General features: G+C 43.8%; 1 protein-coding gene across 3 annotated transcripts in view; it reads left to right on the top strand.

Annotated features, from left to right (window-relative positions):
• The window catches only part of LOC147451971 (RNA-binding motif protein 25-like), an 89,889-nt gene that overhangs the window by 42,041 nt on the left and 26,575 nt on the right, over window positions 1–21,273 (top strand). For all 3 annotated transcript variants that reach the window (XM_086517818.1, XM_086517820.1, XM_086517819.1), the window contains exons 3-7: window positions 10,615–10,886; window positions 10,980–11,132; window positions 11,372–11,622; window positions 11,794–12,278; window positions 12,364–12,881. In XM_086517818.1, the coding sequence (XP_086373944.1) occupies window positions 10,615–10,886; window positions 10,980–11,132; window positions 11,372–11,622; window positions 11,794–12,278; window positions 12,364–12,881 (1,679 nt within the window). The remainder of the gene's footprint in view (window positions 1–10,614; window positions 10,887–10,979; window positions 11,133–11,371; window positions 11,623–11,793; window positions 12,279–12,363; window positions 12,882–21,273) is intronic.

Raw genomic sequence — 21,273 nt, 5'->3', positions numbered from 1 at the left:
TTGTGTCATGGCCTCATCTGTGGGGTAGGTCAGACTGCCAGAGTGAATGGCAAAGCCCCGCTTCGCATGACTCATCAACTCCTGAATAGAAGCTGACTTCTGTTCCAAGTAGTGATTTCGGATCTCTGTAGGTAGACCCAAGGTAAACTGCTCAATCTGTTCTCTGAACGAGATCTTCTTGAATGAAGAGGCGGGTAGAAAAGAGCTCCAGAATCTTTCACAATAAGAATTCACTGTATCGCTCTTGGTCATCCGGAGATGGTTCCAAGCAGCTCGTATATCTCGCTCAAACTCTTGAGTCAACCAAGAAGAAATAAAAAGCCTCTTGAATTTCAGCCATGTAACTGGCACAGTCTTGCTTAATAGAAGCGTGGACCACCAAGTACGAGCATTCCCCTTAAAGTAAGAGGCAGCTCTCCGAATCTTGGAGTGCTCTGAACAGCGTCCTCCCGCGAAAGCGATGTCAAACTGCTGTATAAAAGACAAAGCCTTCGAAGCATCTGAGTATCCTCAAAAGTATCAAACTTGATCGAGTGGCCACCTTCCTTAAACTCTCGGACTTTCTTGCTTTTATCTTCGAGAAAGTCATACTGGTTGGCTTTGTAAAAAAAATTCTTCTTGTTCGCATAAAAATTTCCGTCATCGGAATCTGAGCTGTCTGTGGACGAGTCCTCAGTAGAACTGTCAGTCTCTGGGCGAGATGTAGCCTTCTTTGCCTTTTTCTTGCCCTTTCCGAAGCTTTGTGTCTTGCTTCACTTTTTGCTTTTTCTGTCTTCTTCGCTCTAATCCGAGGAGCTAGAAGAACTGTCAGAAGAAGAAGAAGAAGAACTGGGTACTCCTTCAAATCGAACACGCTTCTTCCGTTTCTTTGCCTTGTCAAATGTCAACCGACGACCCAAATATCCCGGGAAGTCAGTGCTTTTCTTCTGCTTTTTGCTGTGCTTTGTGGCTTTCTTTTGCACGTCAAAAAGCTGAGCAATCCGTGCATCAACCACGTTCTCCAGTTCCTTCTCCGTATATTTCTTGGAGGCAGAAGGTTTCTTGAGAGCGGGTTTCGGGAGTGGTGTTGTGGTTCTCTGCCACTCCATCTGTACCTCTTTCAAAGAGGTCTGGTTCATATATTTTGCCATCTTCGGGTCCTTGGCAAAATTGAGCATCTTTGTTGCATCGCCAATCAATTGACGACGCTCCATCTCTCTTTGCTCCGCCTGAGTAGGCCGAGGCGGGCCATACTCTCTGTCTGAATCTTCGTTGTGATCCCAGCCCGCATCTCCAGATGCAGAGGGAGTCGACTGATCATTGCCTTAAGCCATAGGTGCCGCGGAAAAAAATTTCGGGGATCGGATTTCCCGTAGAAGAGAAATCGGCCGTGCTCTGATGCGTCTGTAACAGACTTGGACACTCCAAGTCAAGAATCAACCGCGACAGCACCAAATAACCACTTCAAAACAATTCACAGATCACAATAGATTTGCACTGGCCCGGCGGAGTTCCGTGCCTAGAGATATTGGCCCCAAAGACTGGCGCCCCTTTCGGTATTTCTTTTTATATTAATCAATCATCAAAGTACAAGAGAGCGGTAGGGTTTCACTCTCAGACTCTGCATCCAGATGCTCTGAGAAGTGAGGCCCTCACCACTAATTTAAAGGTTACAAGGGATGCCCAAAAGGAGAGCCCCAAAAGCTTTTAAAATCAAAAGCATCAGTTCTCTCTCTCTCTTAGAGAGTCTTTTCTCTTTTTTTAATTAAAAAAAAGCAAAAGCAAAATTCGCGTCGCTCATCATTTTCCAAATTTTTTTTTTAAAATTTTATTTTTAATAATCTGCCTCCGCGATTTCCGGAATTTAGGGTTTTTGGCAAAAATTAGGGTTTGCAGTAATTTTAGGGTTTCTGGCAGATATTAGGGTTTCTGCTGTCCGCCACGTCATCACTTTGTGACAGCGTCACATTGGATGGGTGACAGGGAGCATCAGAAAGAAGTATCCGACCATCCAGGAACGGACACCTCTGATGCATCATAGGATGGGTGACATAGAGCATCGTGAAGGGGATTGTACCGTAAGTTCGGTAGGAAAGGACTAGGTGATGGGTATTCCTGATGCGTCACAAAGTGGGTGACGGGTGCATCGGAAAGGGGATATCCATAGTCGAGAGGAAATCCGAATTGGAAAAGAGGAATACGCGTAAAGACGCAAGCACAAGAATAAAGATGGGTTCTGAGAAGCTTTTCTTAAAAAGCGGAATATTTTAACAAGTTTTTCGGGAAGAGCATACGCTTTCCCGCGAGGAATCTATGTTTGCATTGCATTCGTGTATGTGGTTGCATCCAGGGACGCCTGGAAAGTGCTTTGAAAGCATTGTTTTTAACTTATAAGGTTTTATTGAGTTTTTGAGCAGGTTGAGACCAATTTTAAAAATATGCCGGCCGTCCACTTAATAAGTGGGCAGCCACTTAGAAAATAAAGCAACAAAACCAGCCAGCTATCCCTACTTCGGGTAGAACAGAAAAAAAAAAAAAAAAACGAAAAAAAATTTTGAAAAAAAAAAAAAAAACCGGCCGCGATCTCTACTCGAGCAGCTATTCATGCCGTGGTGAAGGAGCTATAAAAGCACCACATGCCCTCATTGAAGGGAGGTTATCAACGCGAGCAAGAGAAGACTCTGCCGCCAGAAGAGACGCGAGAGATCGCGAGACTACGAAGCACAGAAGTCGCTTTTCCCGCGCAAGAGCGACATGTATCTATTGTGGATTCGCCATACGAATTGTTGTCGTGTGTTTGCGTGTGTGTTTGCAAGTATTTCATCGCGAAGGAGAAGCGAGAAGGCTTCGGCCTACGCTTGGGAATTCCAGAAACGGAATTCGGAAATTGTCTTCGGAGTCTCAACTCCGAGTACAGACGGAAAAAGGATTGAGAGCTTGTCTCTCAGATTTCCCTTACGGGAAGGAACGACCATCGAGTCAGAGATTTAGAACGGAGGGGTTTTCTCCAGTTCTTGTGCTTGTAAAAAGATTCTCCCTAATAAAGAATTCTCTCTAAGGGGGACCAGCCCATCTTCTGGTCCCCAGTACTGTGTCGATCTTCTCTCTCTCTATTTATTTCTCTCTATATCCTTTGGCTTCAGTATTAAGTGATAAATTCTATTTATCGGAGTATATTTTATATTGTTATGCGCTCCCGTTTGTGACAGTGGTATCAGAGCATGGTCTCGTCTCTTTCTTTGTAAAGTAGGACGACTCTGGGAAGATACGGGAAGAAGCAATGACAAGCCAAGAGAGAAGTAAGCAGGCGGAAACCTAAGTCCTGCAGGAAAAAGCTCGCAGAGTTGGAATTTTTTTTTTCTTTCTTCTCTTTGCAAGAAGTCGACACAAGACTTGGGATTCTTTGAGAAGGCGACAAGAGCATGATGCTCAAGAACGAAGAGAATCCAAGGAGCGGAATTCTCAAGATCGTTCAGAACCTAGAAGATATCCATGAACATCAATCCAGAACCATAGCCAAGAAATCCCATCATCTCGGGAAGGGTGTGAAGAAGGTCTGTAGACCTAGGAACACTCCAGTCAAGTTTGATACTTTTGATGGAAGGGAAGATGTCCTGAAAGCTACTGCTTTCATTCGATTATTTGAAGTTGCCTTTGCAAACGGCAATTTTTGAGAAGTTTTGAAGGTGAGGCATGTGACCAAACACCTCAAGGGGGATTGCAAGTACTTGGTGGTGTACCAAAGCTCTGCAAGGAACTTACAACAATAGCTCAAAGCTGAATTTTTCGACAAATTTTTTTCCGCTACGCTTTGAGAAAGGCATTCAAGAAGATTGGGATTGGTTTGCCCAATAGGAACACGAGCGAGTCAAAGCAAGTAGTGGTTCACTCTTGCCAAGGTAGCTCCATTCTTGATCCTCTCTGAGGAAGGAAAGTGAACAAATTTAATGAAGGACTCTTACCCGAATTTTGTAAACACATCTGCAAGATACTTTGCAGAGATAGTGGAGTCAACAATAAAAGCTGAAAGTGTACACCTTAGTGTACATAGAATACAATCCCCGTAGTGGGACAAGAACCATTGAACACAGAAACAATGAATTTTTGTTACCTCTCCTCGAAGGATACATTGCTATCCGGAGAAAGTTTGGAGTAAGGGAATTAAATCTAACTCCTAAGTTTTTTGAGTAGAAGACCCTCAAACTTTAAGTGAGAGGGCAGGTCTTTGATCAAAGTTAAATCTTTGAGGAACTCATCAATTGCGTATTGCTTTTATGCACGAGATATGCACGTGTCTAACCAGGACAATCACTCTGGAGTGTTTATGAGAGTAAGGTTGAGTCAGAACATTGTTTTATACGATGAACTGCTTTGCTTAACCATCCAGAAGGTCCATGATTGATCTGGTATCCGGTAGTTCTCCAATAGATTACCTGCTACTGCGGGTAGGAAATTATGAAGGAACCATTCTGAGCTTTCAAGCAAAGAAAAGCTTTCATGAAGCTTGAGTACTCTTTAAGCCCACACCCCCTACCCGATAAGGGAAGATATGGTAGTGCTTTTTGCACAAGTGAATGAACACTCTCTTTACGAGGGAAGGAATCAGCGACGACTACGGCCTGTGCTCGAGGAATCCAAGAATTATTGATGAGCGGGTTTTGCTCTAAGATCGAGCCAAGGGATCGTCAAGTTGAGTGTCTTCGCTCTAAGGATCTTACGAAGGGAAGGAAATTTCCCAGGTTCATCGAAACTCTAACACAGCTTAAGAATTATGTACACTTTTGAGTACATGGATAACACACGAAGATGCAGACCTATGCCAGGAAGTGGACGAGAGTTTGTTATACTCTCTTGAGCGCCTTTTTGCGCGCAAGGATATTTCGACACGAGAATCTCTATTTGAGATGTGTTCGGTAGAAGAATTTGAGTTTCTCTACGGAGAAGAGGTTTTCTGATGATCGTTGATCATTGAGTACGCTATGTGCTTTTACCATTACAGAAGCAACTTTTGGTTGCGGTATATGTTTCTCCATGAGCAGGTCAAGTAGCATTTACACGCTGATGTTGGAATAAATTCGAACTATTATGTTCGTAAGAATATAGCTCGCCAACCGTTTCAAAATGCTAAGAATTACATATGGGAGAACATCCCTGAGAATCAAAGAAGGTTCGCTCTATTGTGAATCGGATTTGAATGTACGTTCAGACAATGCTATGGCTAGAATCCTATCTACCTGAGATTTTGCAAGGCGTCATTGATGCTTGCAAGATGAATCATTTTTTATGATTATGTAAGAAAGAGACTCTAATGGGCGTCGGGAAAACACTGCTGGTGGTAATAACTTGCAGGAGGAAAAGATCGGAAGAAAGTGCCGCCGTGCACAAAGAATCTGAAACAAGAACCTTCTTTAAGGTGATCGCAAACTTTGTTTGTGCAAGAAAGACATCGAGCTTAATGCTCTATGACTTGAGCATTCCCTATGTTGGAGGACACAAGAGGTTTAATACCCTCTAAACTAACAGCGCAGGATTATGCGCAAGGACAAATACCTAGATTGATTTCTAGGAAGATTATTCTTCTCGAATTTGAGAAGACAGAATCAAGTTAACATAGTCTTAGATAAGGAAACTTTGGATCAGAACAATTGGCCTACCCAAAGCAAAGGCCCGGAATAAGAACTTACCTTGGTAAGATGACACACTTGTTCTGCCATAGGAAGATTCACATGAGCTTAATGCTCTCGACATGCCCTATGCGGGAGGACACAAGAGGTTTAATATCCTCAAGGCTAATAGCGCAAGGATATAGACCTAGATTTCCAGAGGTTTATTCTTCTCGGAATTGAGAAGGTGGAATTGAGTTAACAGATTCTCGGATGAGGAAACTTCCAATCTGTTGGAAAGACGCGAATGACGAGTTCTTCCACGGCTCGTAAGTTTGATGATTGGTGAAGGATATCCTCGAGGTACTAGAGGAAGGACATGAACCGGTAAGCTAAGTATTGATTATTGAATTTTTGATTTTTTGTTTAATTTAATTTTTAAGTTCTCTTTTGAGAAAGGACTAACTCAACTCACCATTGAGCAAGATTTGGAATCTTTCCGGTTTCTCCCCGGCAGTTCAGTTGGACCTCTACAGTTGAGGACAACTGTCTATAAGTGAGAGAGATGTTGCTAAATTGGCTTTATCTGACAAAAAAATAATTCTAAATGAATTATTGGATTTATAAGTGAGAGGGTTTTCTCGCTTGGAACACCAAGAAAATAATTCTAAATGAATTATTGGAATTTTAAGTGAGAGGGTTTTTCTCACTAGAGACATCCGAGTACAGAGTATTCCTAGTGTGTCATTCAAAGTAATGACGGGAGCACTGAGAACGGGAATATCTGTAAGGCCACCAGGAACGGATACTTCTGATGCATCACATCGGATGGGTGACAGGGAGCATCGGAAAGAAGTATCCGACCATCCAGGAACGGATATCTCTGATGCGTCATAGGATGGGTGGCATAGAGCACCGTGAAGGGGATTGTACCGTAAGTTCGGTAGGAAAGGACTAGGTGATGGGTATTCCTGATGCGTCACAGGGTGGGTGACGGGTGCATCGGAAAGGGGATATCCATAGTCGAGAGGAAATCCGAACTTGAAAAGAGGAATACGCGTAAAGATGCAAGCACAAGAATAAAGATGGGCTCTGAGAAGCTTTTCTTAAAAAGCGGAATATTTTAACAAGTTTTTCGGGAAGAGCATAGGCTTTCCCGCGAGGAATCTATGCTTGCATTGCATTCGTGTATGTGGTTGCATCCAGGGACGCCTGGGAAGTTCTGTGAAAGCATTGTTTTTAACTTATAAGGTTTTATTGAGTTTTTGGGCAAGTTCAGATCAATTTTAAAAATATGCTGGCCGTCCACTTAATAAGTGGGCAGCCACTTAGAAAATAAAGCAACAAAACCAGCTAGCGAATTCTCTCTCCCTATTTTGGGTAGAACAGAAAAAAAAAAAAACGGCCGCGATCTCTTCGCGAGCAGCTATTGGTGCCGTGGTGAAGGAGCTATAAAAGCACCACATGCCCTCACTGAAGGGAGGTTACCAACGCGAGCAAGAGAAGACGCGAGAGATCGTGAGACTACGAAGCACGGAAGTCGCTTTTCCCGCGCAAGAGCGACAGGTATCTATTGTGGATTCGCCATACGAATTGTTGTCGTGTGTTTGCGTGTGTGTTTGTAGGTACTTCATCGCGAAGGAGAAGCGAGAAGGCTTTGGCCTACGCTTGGGAATTCCGGAAACGGAATTCGGAAATTGTCTGCAGAGTCTCAACTCCGAGTACAGACGGAAAAAGGATTGAGAGCTTGTCTCTCGGATTTCCCTTACGGGAAGGAACGACCATCGAGTCAGAGATTTAGAACGGAGGGGTTTTCTCCGGTTCTTGTGCTTGTAAAAAGATTCTCCCTAATAAAGAATTCTCTTTAAGGGGGGGACCAGCCCATCTTCTGGTCCCCAGTACTGTGTCGATCTTCTCACTCTCTCTCTCTCTCTCTCTATTTATTTCTCTCTATATCCTTTGGCTTCAGTATTAAGTGATAAATTCTATTTATCGGAGTATATTTTTATATTGTTATGCGCTCCCGTTTGTGACATTACCCCAAGTCAAGATTTTACCGCGAAACAACAGAGATTCACTTCAAAACAGTTCACAAAGATGACACGGCCCGACCATTTTTCCGTGCCCAGAGGTATTGGCCCCAAAGACTAGCGCCCCTTTCGGTATTTCTTTTTTATATTATTCTGTGTTGAAAGTACAAGCGAGTCGGCATGCGCTCACTCTCAGACTCTGCATCTAGATGCCCTGAGTAATGAGGCCCAACCAAATTATTTATTGATACAACGGATGCCCAAAACTAAAGCCCCAAAAATCTCTAACTCAAAAGCTTACTAACTCAAAAGCAATTATCCCCAAAAGCTTGGTTTCAAAATCAGCCAAAAATCAGCCAGCGTAAAGCAGCAAGCACAAATTACGGAATTCTGTACATTCTGCCACGTAAGCAATCAACGGAAATTGTGGCGTTCATACAGCTGCCATGTGTCAGCCTGTCAGTGCGATTTTCCACGCGTTTTTCGGGACTGTCCGCATAGTCAGCTTGTGAACACTTCTGTCCGGTCATAGATGGTCATGCCAAGTCATCAGTTTGTGACAGTGCTTGCATTAATGTTTGCTACTATTGACTCTTGAGTTTCGCTCTTATCTACTGCCTAGACCATTTGTAATTTTAACAATGAAGAGGCGTTTCCCTATGTTCTACGACACATGGATGTTTCTTCTAGAATTTTTCCAAATGGCTCATCAGATTGCAGGAGTTTGATTACAAGATGCAAGTAGAGAGCTCTACTAGTAGGCGGCATTCTCACTCATTGCCACCTTGAAAAAAGGATGAAAAATAAGTCAGTTGATAAGGAAGTAACACTTGTATTGGAACTTCCAAGAATAGAGGGAGCTCACTCTCTCTACTTTGACGGAGCCTACAAACGGTAGACAAGGCTGCAGTAGGCTTCATTATCTTTGATACTCATGGGGACAAAATTTTTATCTAAAGGATAAGTGTTGGAAGCTATCCACTCTAACAACAAGGCCGAATATGCGATCTTAACTCTTGGGCTTGAGTGGTGTGCACAAATGGTATTCAATGTCTCAATGTTTTTGGCGATCAATGCTATTAGTGTACTTGGGCTTGCGAAAATCAGTGTCTTCTGAGTCACGTCATGTAAAAGCTCTATTAAGTCAGTTTAAAGTACAATTGCTTCATGTCCCTAGAGTAGAAAACCAAGAAGCAGATGCTCTTGCTAATAAGCAACTTTAAGATGTTATAGTGGGCGCCATTAAACTACAACTACCTTTGTTTCAAGGAAATGACAATATGTTTGATATTATGCTGTTCTTAGAAACAGGGGAATGCCTAGGAGATCTTACCAAGAGCCAAAAACAAGGGCTGGGCCCTAGGAACCTTTCCTTTCTCCAATTTCCTTTTTCAGTAATAGAGGTGGAAGTGGTTATTTTGGTTTATGTAGCTCAACAGAAAGAGCATTTCTACGTATCAAGAAAGGAAACTAACTGGTTCAAGTCTGGGTGTGGGCTGGTGGAAGGAACAAGCAAGAACGGTTCAATACAGTGTCTTAAGTATGGAAGGCCACAAGATACCGCATCATCAACGATGAGCTTTAGATTATCTTGAGCATTTGTTTACTGTAGATCAATTTAATTGATGATATTTTGGATGGCAAAGAAGATGTTTGGTCTCATGTTCAGCGTGTGGTTTCAGCCTGTAGTTTCAGAGGTTTATGTGCGACACACTATGCAAGAGATGCATGATGCAGTGGTTGGCCTAGACGGTGCATCTTGTCCTCGAGAGAATGGGTTGACTCGATAGTCTTTCTTGTAGTTTATTAATGTACTCTGCCTCTTATGCTTTTTGGCTCACAACACATGTTTGACACAGAGATGCCATTCTCTGTGGTCAGGACTTATTTCTCTTATACCAAAAGACAGGGATACATCGTCCCTCTGATAGTAGAGACCGATCAATCTCATGACTTCCTCCGTGTATAAGATCTTTGCTTGCATGATTAGTATGCGCTTGGAACCCTTTATGCGTGATCTCATCCATGCTTCACATACATGTTTTGTGCAGGATTAATGTATTTTGGATAACATCTTCCCATTCTATGAGGCAATGGAGTGGGCTTGTCAGACAGGAAAACCGATAGCTTTTGTGCTTCTCAATTTTTAGAAGGCGTATGATAGAGTAGATCGGGGGCACTATATAGAGGATGGGTTTCCCCTTGCAGTGGATCTAAGGTGTATTTGTACTATATCATATTGCTTCTAGCGCTTTGACATTGGACGATGTGTTGCTCTATTTTGTTGTCCGACAGGGATGTCCGCTGGCAGGCCATGTATCTCTTCTTACGTTGCAGGACACCACAGCTAGAGAGGTCTTGCTATGCCTTTGGATGGCTTGCCAGATTTGTTGGATCAGGAGTATGCAGATGACACTACCACTTTAGGCAATGACACACTGACCTTGGATAGTCTACAGGATGCTCTCGCTTGCTACCTTTTGCTTGGCCAACGGTGCTCTCATCAATTGGCACAAGTCTTTTGGTTTTCTTGTAGGAGTTGATGAGGATTGTTAGTGGGGTGCGCATGATAATTTCACTTGGCTACCTAGAGGATAGACTTCCATTGGTCTTCCTTGCATTTGTCTTGGCTGGTAGAGCCCTTGTTGCTTCTTGGGAAAGTTATTTTCAGTGACTAGAGACTCTCCCTTGTTTAAAAACTTAACAATTTGATACTATGAAAATTTAAGGAGTTTTTTTCCTGAGGGATTGAACTGTTGTGAATGGTACTGGGGAAACATTATCTGAGTATATAGTCATGGGCACATGTTTCAGAAAAGATCCTTGGTATCTGGAAGTGCTCATGATGTGTCTTCAGAGCCTTGTTATAGGCTCATTATTCTCTTTGAACAATTGAACTTATTCAATTGTGGAAATGCAGTAAAGATGCTGTGCTCATGCATTCTGTAACCACATTAAAATGTCAATGTACTGGAGTTCCAATGTGTCTTCTTATCATGCAGGGATGTCATCGAGTATGCTGTATGGCTCTTTTCCTCACCCTCCCCTGCCACCACACATACCAATGCCATTGCCAGTGCCACCACCAGCTCCACACAAATCTCTTACGCCTTCAGGGCCTCCATTCAATGGGCCAAGGTTGGGGTTGCTAGAGGAAACCATTATTGTTGATGCAGCCCGAAAGTTGTCCATGCCCGATGAACAAAAGTTGTCTATATTTGTAGGAAAAATCTTACCATCTTTAGATGATGATATTGTGATGTCCATTTTGAAGGTATGGGGGACATTCAAGTCTTCTTTGGAGCTTGGCAGGAGAGACTGAACTCTGAAAAAATGCCCAAAGAGTTTCTGTTTTTTAATACTGCAGCTTTGTGGCCCTGTAAAGAGTTGGAGCCGTGCCAAAGACCCTGTTACCGGTAGTCGAAAGGGATTCGGTTTTTGCGAGTATGAATCACCTGAAAGTCTCTTGCGTGCTCTGAGGCTTTTACAGAGACTTAAATTGAAAGGACAAGAACTCGTGGTAATTCAATTTGCAGATTATATTGGATAGTGCATCTCATATGCACATGCACTGCACACACGCACACACACACATTGCTCTTCATGCCCATGATGCACGTCAGAGAAATTAGATTTTTTGTTTCAGAATGAATAAACCTGGCAAGCTCACTTTTTGCAAAGAAGAGAATAGGAGCCCTAACATTTTCTTAGCAAGAGTAAAACGTTTGTACACATCTTGCCTTTTTATTTTTGTGATAGCTCAAGGTGGACAAAAGTACCCTTGACTACCTGGAACGATATGTTGACAAAAAGATCCAGAGTCTTAAGCCTCAGGAGAATGCAGAGGCTGAAAGTGTTCCAGGTTTAGAAGCTGCACATGCAATAAAACAACAAACTCCGGATATTCCGAGAGAGGTTCCTGTTGAAGAAAGGATTGGATGGGTTTTTGATAAAGAGAACGAGATTGACAAGGAGGTGTGCGAAAATCTTGTGAACCTCTTGGAACAGAGGTAAACAGATCTAGACCCTGTAGCCACAAAATGAATGGTTTGGCTGATATTTCATGTCGTTAAAGATCTGAAAGTAATTTTGGCATACATGCATCTTGCATTTTCATGTTTCATGCTTCAACACAGTGACCTTTGTAATTTTGGCTTATATTTTCTCTGTTGTGGCCTCAGAAATCAGATCAAAAGACTTGAAGTACCTTCAAGCATGGCTGATTCTGGTATTGACAACGATGATGATAGTAGACGAGACTGTATTGCAGAAGCAGACTTGACGAGAGTCCAATCAATTGACTGGAAAGAGTTTGAGTATGATCTAGAAAAGTGTAAATTAAGGGGTCAAGAATCAGAGGGACTCCGATATTCGGACTCTTTCTATTTGGAGTATGAGAAGTTATGGGAGGAGCGTGAAAGAGCAAAAGAGACTCAACGAAAGTCTGAAAGAGAAAGAGATCAAGTAATAAAGAAGATGAGAAAGAGGCTGATCAAAGAACAGGAAGAGAGCCGAACAGGTTGGGAAGGGTTGTGCTCTGATGAGAGGCATAAAAGAAAAGTGACAGAGAAAGAGAAAGGTAAGGACTGTAGGTCAGAGCACCAAAGTTATGTGGCTGTAGCAGCTTCTGGGTTTAAAATAATGGACAGCACACATTCCACAAAAGGTTAGAATTGTTGTTTTTTCTTTTTTATACTCTTCGATCTTGACTTCTGCGATGCAAAGTTTATGTCGAGTTTGTCTTCGTGCAGGGGAAGCTTTAATGGGAAGCAAGTTTCTTGATTTGTCTACTCGGGCTAAGGTAGCATTTTGTTTCAAGAGCTCATCAAAGTTGAAGCAATCAGACCAAACACACATGTCTGCTGCTGGACATAACGGCCTTTGGGAAGAAAATGAAAATACTGGTGAGGCATACAAAGAGACAAAGCAAATGGAGAGTCAATTTGATCTTATGTCCGCAATTGGCAATGACAGTTTTGGGCTGCAAGAAAAGCCTACAGGTGATGACCATAAGCAGCAACGACATACAGTGGTCAGAAGAAGTTACAGAAATCCAACTTTCACATGGGACAGAGAGACCACTCCTGAAGAGCAACTGCCTGTCGCAATAGTTGATGGTGCCAAGGAGTCTGTCGACAAGGTCTCAGATTCAGCACCAATCATCCCTGAGAGGTGTAAACCAGTAAATGCCAAAGAGCTGATTGACAAAATTCCAAGGACAAAAGATGAAATCTTTTCGTTTTGTATGAATTGGGAGACATTTGATAAGGTAAAGCTGTTTCCACAGCATCACCAATTGTTTGCTTCTATTGGCCTTTCTAGCTAGGAAGATGTGCAGGTTGCCCAAGAGAGACTGTGCATATATCTGCCTCATCTTTGCAAAAATCGTCTAAATATTTCCTTTGGTCTCCTATACTAGAGTGGCATCTTGGCGGGGATAGTTTGTTGATAAAAGTGTCATTTGTTTTGGAGTGATTCATAAGCTCGATCTTTGTATCCCCAATTAGGGAGAAACTCTCTTCAGTTATTTGTTACACCCAAGCTACGTAATGACTTGGTCAGGAATGGCGATTCCAAGTTTCATATTTGGAAGCAAGACATTCGGGAGTTTTAGTGAGAGTGTTTCTGACTTCAGAAAGGTATTAAAAATGGCTGTATCTCCAACAAGATGAGTTCCTCCTAATCCAGATTGCACGATCCAAGCTTACTCTTTCCTAGAGAGCTCTTTACATCAAAGAGGGGAAGTGCTTCGGATGCGGGGAAACTGGGCATATCTCCGGAAGTGCCCTAAAAAGGCACCGAAAGAATAGAACGACAAGGATGAAGATAGGCCTGAAGGTTCGAGAGCAGCTGAGGAACGTGGACGAAAAGGCAAGATGAAAGCAGGACTGGTTCCAGATTGCATGGGTATTGACCCAAGCATGATTGATGAGAGTACATAACTTTGCCGAGCTAGGGGCAAAGTGGAAGATGGAGGAGCCGTGATTCTCTTTGATGGAGGAGCCAAGGCCAACTTCATTTCACCTGAATTGGCGGCGCGGCTCGAGATCACACCCAATCGGATGGGACCACTAGCAGAAACAGTTCTAGCGGCACCCGGCAGGGACGTAGCCATTACACCTGTCATTGACAAACTTCGGTTGCATTGTCAGGGGTATTTGGGGCACGAGGACTTCTACATAATGCCTTTGGAAGGTTGTGATGTCCTCTGAGGAATTCCTTGGTACCACAAGAACAACGCCGTGGTCGACTATCGGGCGAGAAAAGCGACTTTGACCACAGAGAAGGGTAGAACCATTGTACTTGATGTAAAACTTAAGGGCGAGTCTCTCCCTATTGTATCGGCTTCGGGTATTTCAAAATTAATAAAATCCAGTATGTTTGTTTATTCGATCTTCTTGAGAGAGATGAATGATGAGAATAGGACAAATATGTCTGAACTTGATTAAAGAACGCAAAGATTTTCTCCACACTCATGCTGATTGCTTTTCAGAGGGCCTGCCAGGCGAGTTACCACCCGCTCGTCATGAGGACCATACCATTGTCTGATACCTGGAAGCACACCATCGAACCGACCACCTTACCGTGTGAACCGAGCGCAGAATGAAGAAATTATGAACCAAGTGAAAGACCTCTTGGAAAAGGGTCTTGTCCAGCCTAGTACTTCACCGTATTGCTCTCCAGTGTTGTTGGTTTTGAAGAAAGACGGATCTTGGAGAATGTGCATCGATTATAGAGCTCTTAACAAAATCACCATCAACCCAGATTTCCGATTCCTAGGATCGATGATATACTAGACAGACTACAGGAATCCTTGTGCTTTAGCAGGATCAATTTGAAGCGCTCGGATATCATCAGATCCGAATCGCAGCGGAGACGTCTACAAGACAGCCTTTCGGACGACTTTTGGGTTATTTGAGTTTTTGGTGATGCCTTTTGGCTTAACTGATGCTCATGCAACATTTAACCGGACGATTGATAAGATTTTTCGAGAGTACAGACTATTTGTTGGCACTTTCTTTGACGACTTTATTGTTTTCTCCAAGGGTGAGTCAGAACATAGAGAATATCTGCCAGGCATTACGAGATCACAAGTTGGTGATTAATGCGAAGAAAAGTGAAATTTTCCTACCAGAGATACACTTTTTGGGACACATTGTGTCAGCAACAGGAGTGCAGTGTTCGTACTACAGGCGGTTCATTAGAAAGTTTGCAGAGGTTGCTTCTTCTTTGCATATCTTGACACAGAAAGGAGTACCTTTCTCGTGGGGACCCACAGAGGTGACTTCCTTCAGACTTTGAAAGAGAAATTGATTTTGACTTTGCCGGACTTGCAGATGTCCATTTGAAGTATATTGTGATGCTTGTGGTCGTAGTCTGGGTGCGGTCTTAATGCAAGAAGGCCATGTCATTGCTTACGAGAGACGATTGTTCTCAAGGCCGGTATTGATAGCACAGATTTATGAGAGAGCTTTTGGCGGTTATCCATGCTGTTACTCAGTGGCCGCACTACCTACTCGGAGCGGATTTTACTGTCTTTACAGACCATTAGAGTTTACGCTACTTCTTGTCACAAAAGCAGCTATTGGAAAAGCAGATGCGGTGGGCGAACATCTTGTCACAGTTTCACTTCAAGATTGTCCTTGTTCAGGGACATAAGAATTTGGTGGCAGATGCCTTGTCTCGGGAGCCATTGGTTCTGGCTATTTCCGCGACACATCATAGGAGCTTCGAGGATATGGTCGATTAGTATGCCACAGATACAGATTCTGCAGACATTTTCACACGAGTACGGGATGGGGAGACAGTAGCGGGATATTCCATTCGAGATGGCTACTTGATGAGGAAAACCATGTTGTGCGTTACACAGCCGTTGAGGGAAAAGGTTATGACTGAATGCCACTGTCGACCTTTTACGGGTCACCGCGGCATTGCTACCACCTTGAAAGAGGTAGAGAGATACTTCTTTTGGCCGACACTCAAGAAGGATGTGGACGAGTTTGTGCGCAGTTGCTTGGTATGCCAGAAGGTCAAGTTTGATAGGCATAAAGCACAAGGATTGTTACAGCCTTTGCCCATACCCACCCGCCCTTGGGAAAGTACTGCGATGGATTTTATTTTTGATCTTCCGAGAATACAGAGTGGCCACGATGGTATTTGGACTGTTATTGACAGATTTAGCAAGCATGCTCATTTGATTCCAGTGAAGAAAACAATCAAGCCGGATGACTTAGCGAGACTGTTTGTGGCCCAGATCTTCAGATTACATGGCATGCTCGAGACGATTGTCTCCGACAGGGACCCCAGATTTACGAGCTTGTTTTGGAAGGCTATTTGGAAGAACATTGGCACGCGGTTGCAGTTCTCGTCATCTTTTCACCCACAGACTGACAGGCAATCTGAGATTGCCAATTCAGTGGTACTAGATTTATTGAAGTCTTACATCTCGGATGAGAAGACTCAATAGGAAAAGTATTTACCTTTGGTGGAATTTGCCTACAATAACATGATACACTCTTCGACTGGGAAGGCGCCATTTGAGATTATTGAAGGTGCTACGAAGGTTCCACCCTTCCTAAGCACGAAAGATAAGATTTTTAAAGCTGATGAGTACACGCGCGACTTGGACACGGCTTTTGCCAAGGTCCACGAGGCTTTGCAGAAATCTCAAGAAAGAAAGAAAAAGGCAACAGATCGCCATCGTTGCGATTTGAAATTGAAGGAGAACGATTGGGTGCTCTTTCGTTTTGAGAAGGCACGCCTGAGAAAGAAAAAGGGAAAGTAGAGGCTTTTTCCAAAGCTTAGTATGCGATACTACGGACCTTTCCAGATCTCCGAAAAGATAAATGATGTCTCCTTCCGACTAAAGCTGCCCGAAACTTGGGGTTCACAATGCTTTTCATGTGAGTCTCTTGAGGCCTTTTAAAGGCGATGTGTCCGAAGATGGGGAGCCTGATCAGCAACCCGAAGTGGAAGAAAATGAGGAGATCCTTGTTCCAGAACAGATATTGGCACATAAAGACAGAAAGATTAAGGGTTAAGTGATAAGGCGGTTCTTGGTTAAATTCAAGAACTATCCTGCATTGAATGCGAAGTAGATGGAGGAGGAGGACCTAGCAAATACTCCTCAGATTGTGAAACTTTACCTTGAAGCTTTTGGTTTAGCATAGTCTATTCCAATTGGAACCGCGAATTCAGCTTGGCCGGAAATCTGGTGCAGTGGGTATGCACAAGAGGGGAGTTACTCCGCTCCTTTGTCAACAGATGCCTCGATTTTTGATCCTAGAGTCACTGATGTTTCTTTGAGCTTCAAGGATACTGAGAGCTGACAGTATTCTGCTGTAATGACTTCATAAAATGGAATTCCGGATAATATGAAACTCATTTGTTCTTGACTTGTTTTAGTGCAGGAACTGATAGACGAAATGACTGCAGCATTTTGGTCTGAATGATCTCGATAGACATGGTTGCAATAGGGATTAGTCAATCGGGCATCTACGAGGTCCTGAGTGGATCTAGATGCGATTGCTAATTGCATTGCCGATAAATCATGGTCTGAGATCCGAACGAATGTTGAATGTGATTTGTCATGTGATGTCCTGTGATGTGACTGTCAATTTGGTACATGTGCTAGATGTGTGTTCCTAGTGCGTCGGTACTAACAGTCAGTGTCTGCTAAGACAGTTTATGGCTTATGTCTGTTTTGCAGGCATAATCGAGGGCGATTACAATGCTTTCAAGAGGGGGGTATGTCACAAAGTGATGACGTGGCCTTTGTACACACACACTACCCCTAAGCATGGACAGTCTCCGCGAGCAAAACCCTTGCAGGCAATGACGTGGCATGCTTGTCTGGATATCACGGCTGCACATTGAAATGCTGACGTGGCAAGGCTGTACGACAGCCTCCGAAAAACGCGCTGTTGACACATGGCAGGCTGTACGAACACCCGCTTTTTGCGGCGTTTTTCACGGAAACTAGCGGACAGTTTTACGGTAGCTTTTGGGTCAGTTTTAGGCTACGCAAATTTGAGAGAGAGAGTTCTTTTGCTTTTGCTTTATTTTGGCTCAAGAGAGCTTGAGAGAGAAAGAACATGCTTTTGATTTTGAAGCTTTTGGGCTCTGCTTTTAGCATCCCTTGTAAATCTATATATTGGTAGTTTGGGCTCTCACTTCTCGGAGCATCTGGACGCAGAGTCTGAGAGTGAGTCCCGACTACTCGCTTGTACTTTGAATTGCAGATTAATACAAAAAGAAATATTGAAAGGGGCACCAGTCTTTGGGGCCAATATCTCTAGGCACGGAACTCCGCTGGGCCAGAGTCCAATCAATTGTGAACTGTGAACTGTTTGAAGTGAAGTCTTGTGGTGTCGCGGTAGAATCTCGACTTGGAGTGTCCAAGTCTGTCACAATATAGACCAGGCACTTTACACATGATTCTAGGTACAGGTCACTAGTTAGACTTCTACCAACATGACACAACTTTCATTACAATTACCACATCACTCTTTGGACCATGTAGAAGGCTTCTTGTGCTCACATTGTCACAAAGTGATGATGTGGCATGACCAACTGGCAGAGAAATGGCCGAGTGGACAAGAGAACCTGAACAGACTAACTTGAAGAAGTTATGAAGCACCGGCCATGGGGCTCGAAACCCTAAAAGACAAAAGCTTGAACCTTGAAAGGGATATCCGTAAAATGCGTTGACATGCTGACGTGGAAAGGAAGTACGGAATTTTCGCGATTTCCGTTGCAAATGCCACGTGGCAGGCTGTACGGATTTTCGCAAATTACGGTGGCTGCTTTTGGGAATCTCCATTGCTAGCTTTTGAGAGCAAAGGCTTTTGGCGGGAAGTGCTTTTGAACTGATTGCTTTTGGGTATCCCTTGTACTCTTTATAAGAGCCCTCGGGGCCTCACTCTGCAGATCATCTAGACGCAAAGTCTGAGAGCAGAGGACCCTCAGGAGTTGTACCTTGTTGAGATCAATAAATAAAGAAATACCGAAATGTGCGCCAGTCTTTGGGGCCAATGCTTCTGGGCGTGGAACTCCGTCGTGTCGTGTCGACTCTCTCTCTCTCTCTCTCTCTCTCTCTCTCTCTCTTCCTCTCTTAAAGTTTAATGATTTTGAAGTTTCTGTTCGTGTGTTGCAATTGATCTCTTGCTTGGAGTGTCCAAGCCTGTTACACACATTCTGGGCTCATAGTCTTCCCGTCAAAGTTACACGTAACGAGAACAGGGGCATTTGGAATGCTTTTGGAACGGGAGGGCCTTGGACAAGCGGAACGGGAACGGGAACGGGGGCCGGAACAGTAAGCTTAAAATATGCTTAAATTAGGTTGGATTGAACCTATATGTTTACTAGTAGAGAGCCACTCACACCCATTAGTCCAAGTAGAATCCTATTTAGGCATGCTTATTGCTTTCCAATGATGCTTCAGTCTTAAAGCTTAAGCCTTACACGCAATTGTGCCACGCACCGACGCAATATCCGGTTGCAAACGCACTACACAGTGCACACAACACATTAACTCGGATCATCCTTCACAAAAGCATCTTGATTCTTCATAGCAAGAACATGAACTAAAGTTGAATAGAGTCTAGACTCCACACAAAATCTTGGAGCAAAAAGATGATAGATTATAAAGATGGCTTACAAGGCCAGCCAAGGCACTACAAAAAGATATGTAGAGGCTATAGTGCAAAATAACAATTGTAAGAGTCACTAGGCGACATGTCAAGACTCAATCACTCATGTGGTGGTGCAATACAAAAAGGGGGCAAAGCTGGCGGCCGCAAAGTAAACAAATGTCAAAAAAGCAATGAGCAATGAGTCATGACTCATGCCTGATGTTCACCCGTGGGTAGGGGCAGAAGTGCTTCCTACCTCCCAACCTGTAGTGGTGTCTTGGTTGTCATGAATATCATCCCAATCCTCCTGCATAGGCTCATTCTCATGCGTAGATCCTCGTCTCTCCAGGCACCTCTGCCTCTACCTCTGCCTCCGCCTCCATCTCGCACTACAGAAAAGGGTCAGTTACTTGGATGCTGACTTGCAAAGCATTCTTAAGTTTACATTGACAAAAACAAGGTCATTTTCCTTCTCCACTCCAAGTCGGTTGCTCTTTCTAGATGCAATGTGGCTATACAGACTCCACAATTGCTCCAAGCAAGAGGAGCTAATGGCTTGGCTGAGAATGCGGATGGCAAGTCGCTGAAGATCTGGACCATGTGAACCGTTGTCTTGCCACCACACGACAGAGGAAATCTTTGTGCAATCAATTTGGGCATCGGCTGTCCCAAATGATCCTCACATATCCCTGTAAAATGCAAGCTAATCCTTGATTTTGTGCTGCATGTCACGATCGGGGTGAAGCTTCTTCAAGATAGTGTTCCAATGTGTATTTACCTTCGAATCATGTTCCTATCCTGCACCGTGGAACTTTGGATCTAACACAAAAGCTGCATCATGAAGAGGTGAACTATAGGCATTCTACTAGCTGTTGCAAAGGGATTTGATTTCTTTGAGCCTATCTGGGTCCTTCTCAAGATCTTCAAGCACCTCCACCATGCGATTCATTGCTTCATAGACCTTGCCAATGCAAGGTTGCATACCATCCATCACTCTAAGCAAGTGGATCACTGGTTTCACCATTTTGTCAAGACTCTTGAGAGACTCCTAGAACTCAGGATCCTCTACCTTCCCTGTACAAATGATCCCTGTGGCTGTAGATGCATGGGAAGTCTCAACAAACTTTGTACTGATGAAGAGTTGCCGCACTGCACTTTGACACTCTACAAAGTGGATCACCATAAGATAGTTGTAGGCAAAGCAGGTCTCAGAGTACTTTAGAAGCACTTCGCCCCCTGACAACTTCAATAACTCGGCTCGAAGCACGTTGTGGTTGTTGATAGAAGTAACCACTTAGGACGTAGATACAATGAGAGACTCTGTCCAAGGTTGCCGAAATCCTTCAGGAGATTGTTAAGGCAATGTTCCATGCAAAAGGACACTGTGATGTGAGGATAAATGCCTTCTAGAATAGCTCCGGTTGCACTGTTTGATGCCTCTCCATCGGTGACTAGCCCTATCATAAGATCTTTCCCAATGGTCTCTATGGTGGAGGCCCACTCTCTTGCAAGGACATCCGCTAATTTTCTTGCTTCCGTAGCATCGTGGGAGTGGGCATCCACATCCTCCCTTTTTGGATCCCAGGGTGTGTTGGTGAGGTTTGGAAGTGGAGACCGGAGTAGTATTAGGTGTTGCAAATGCCGATCGGAATGATGTCGCCACCGACTCCACCGTCGCCGCATTACTATCACTACCAATAGATGCAGAAGGTATAGAAGAGGGAAAAACCAAGTCGTTGGGGTCTATTGCGGGGCGCTTTGGATTGGCCACTTCTTTCTCTTGCTTGCTGGCTTTGATGGCGTTCACCTGGACTTTGGTTTTGCTGGAATGCCTTTCAAAGCCGCATAGTTTGCACTTTCATGCACGTGCATCACCGGACTTTCCCAACACTCGGGAATGCACTTCGTCCCACCATAATGCTTCGTCCTTCTTCTTGCCACCCAAGGGCCCATGTTCACTTGATGCGGACGCTTGCACCATAAATGATGAGACGAGAGAGAGAGAGAGAGAGAGAGAGAGAGAGAGAG

The sequence above is a fragment of the Adiantum capillus-veneris genome, chromosome 8, assembly GCF_014529385.1.
Source record: "Adiantum capillus-veneris isolate H3 chromosome 8, ASM1452938v2, whole genome shotgun sequence".
NCBI classification, from domain to species: domain Eukaryota; kingdom Viridiplantae; phylum Streptophyta; class Polypodiopsida; order Polypodiales; family Pteridaceae; genus Adiantum; species Adiantum capillus-veneris.
This window is presented reverse-complemented; position numbering and strand designations above follow the sequence as displayed.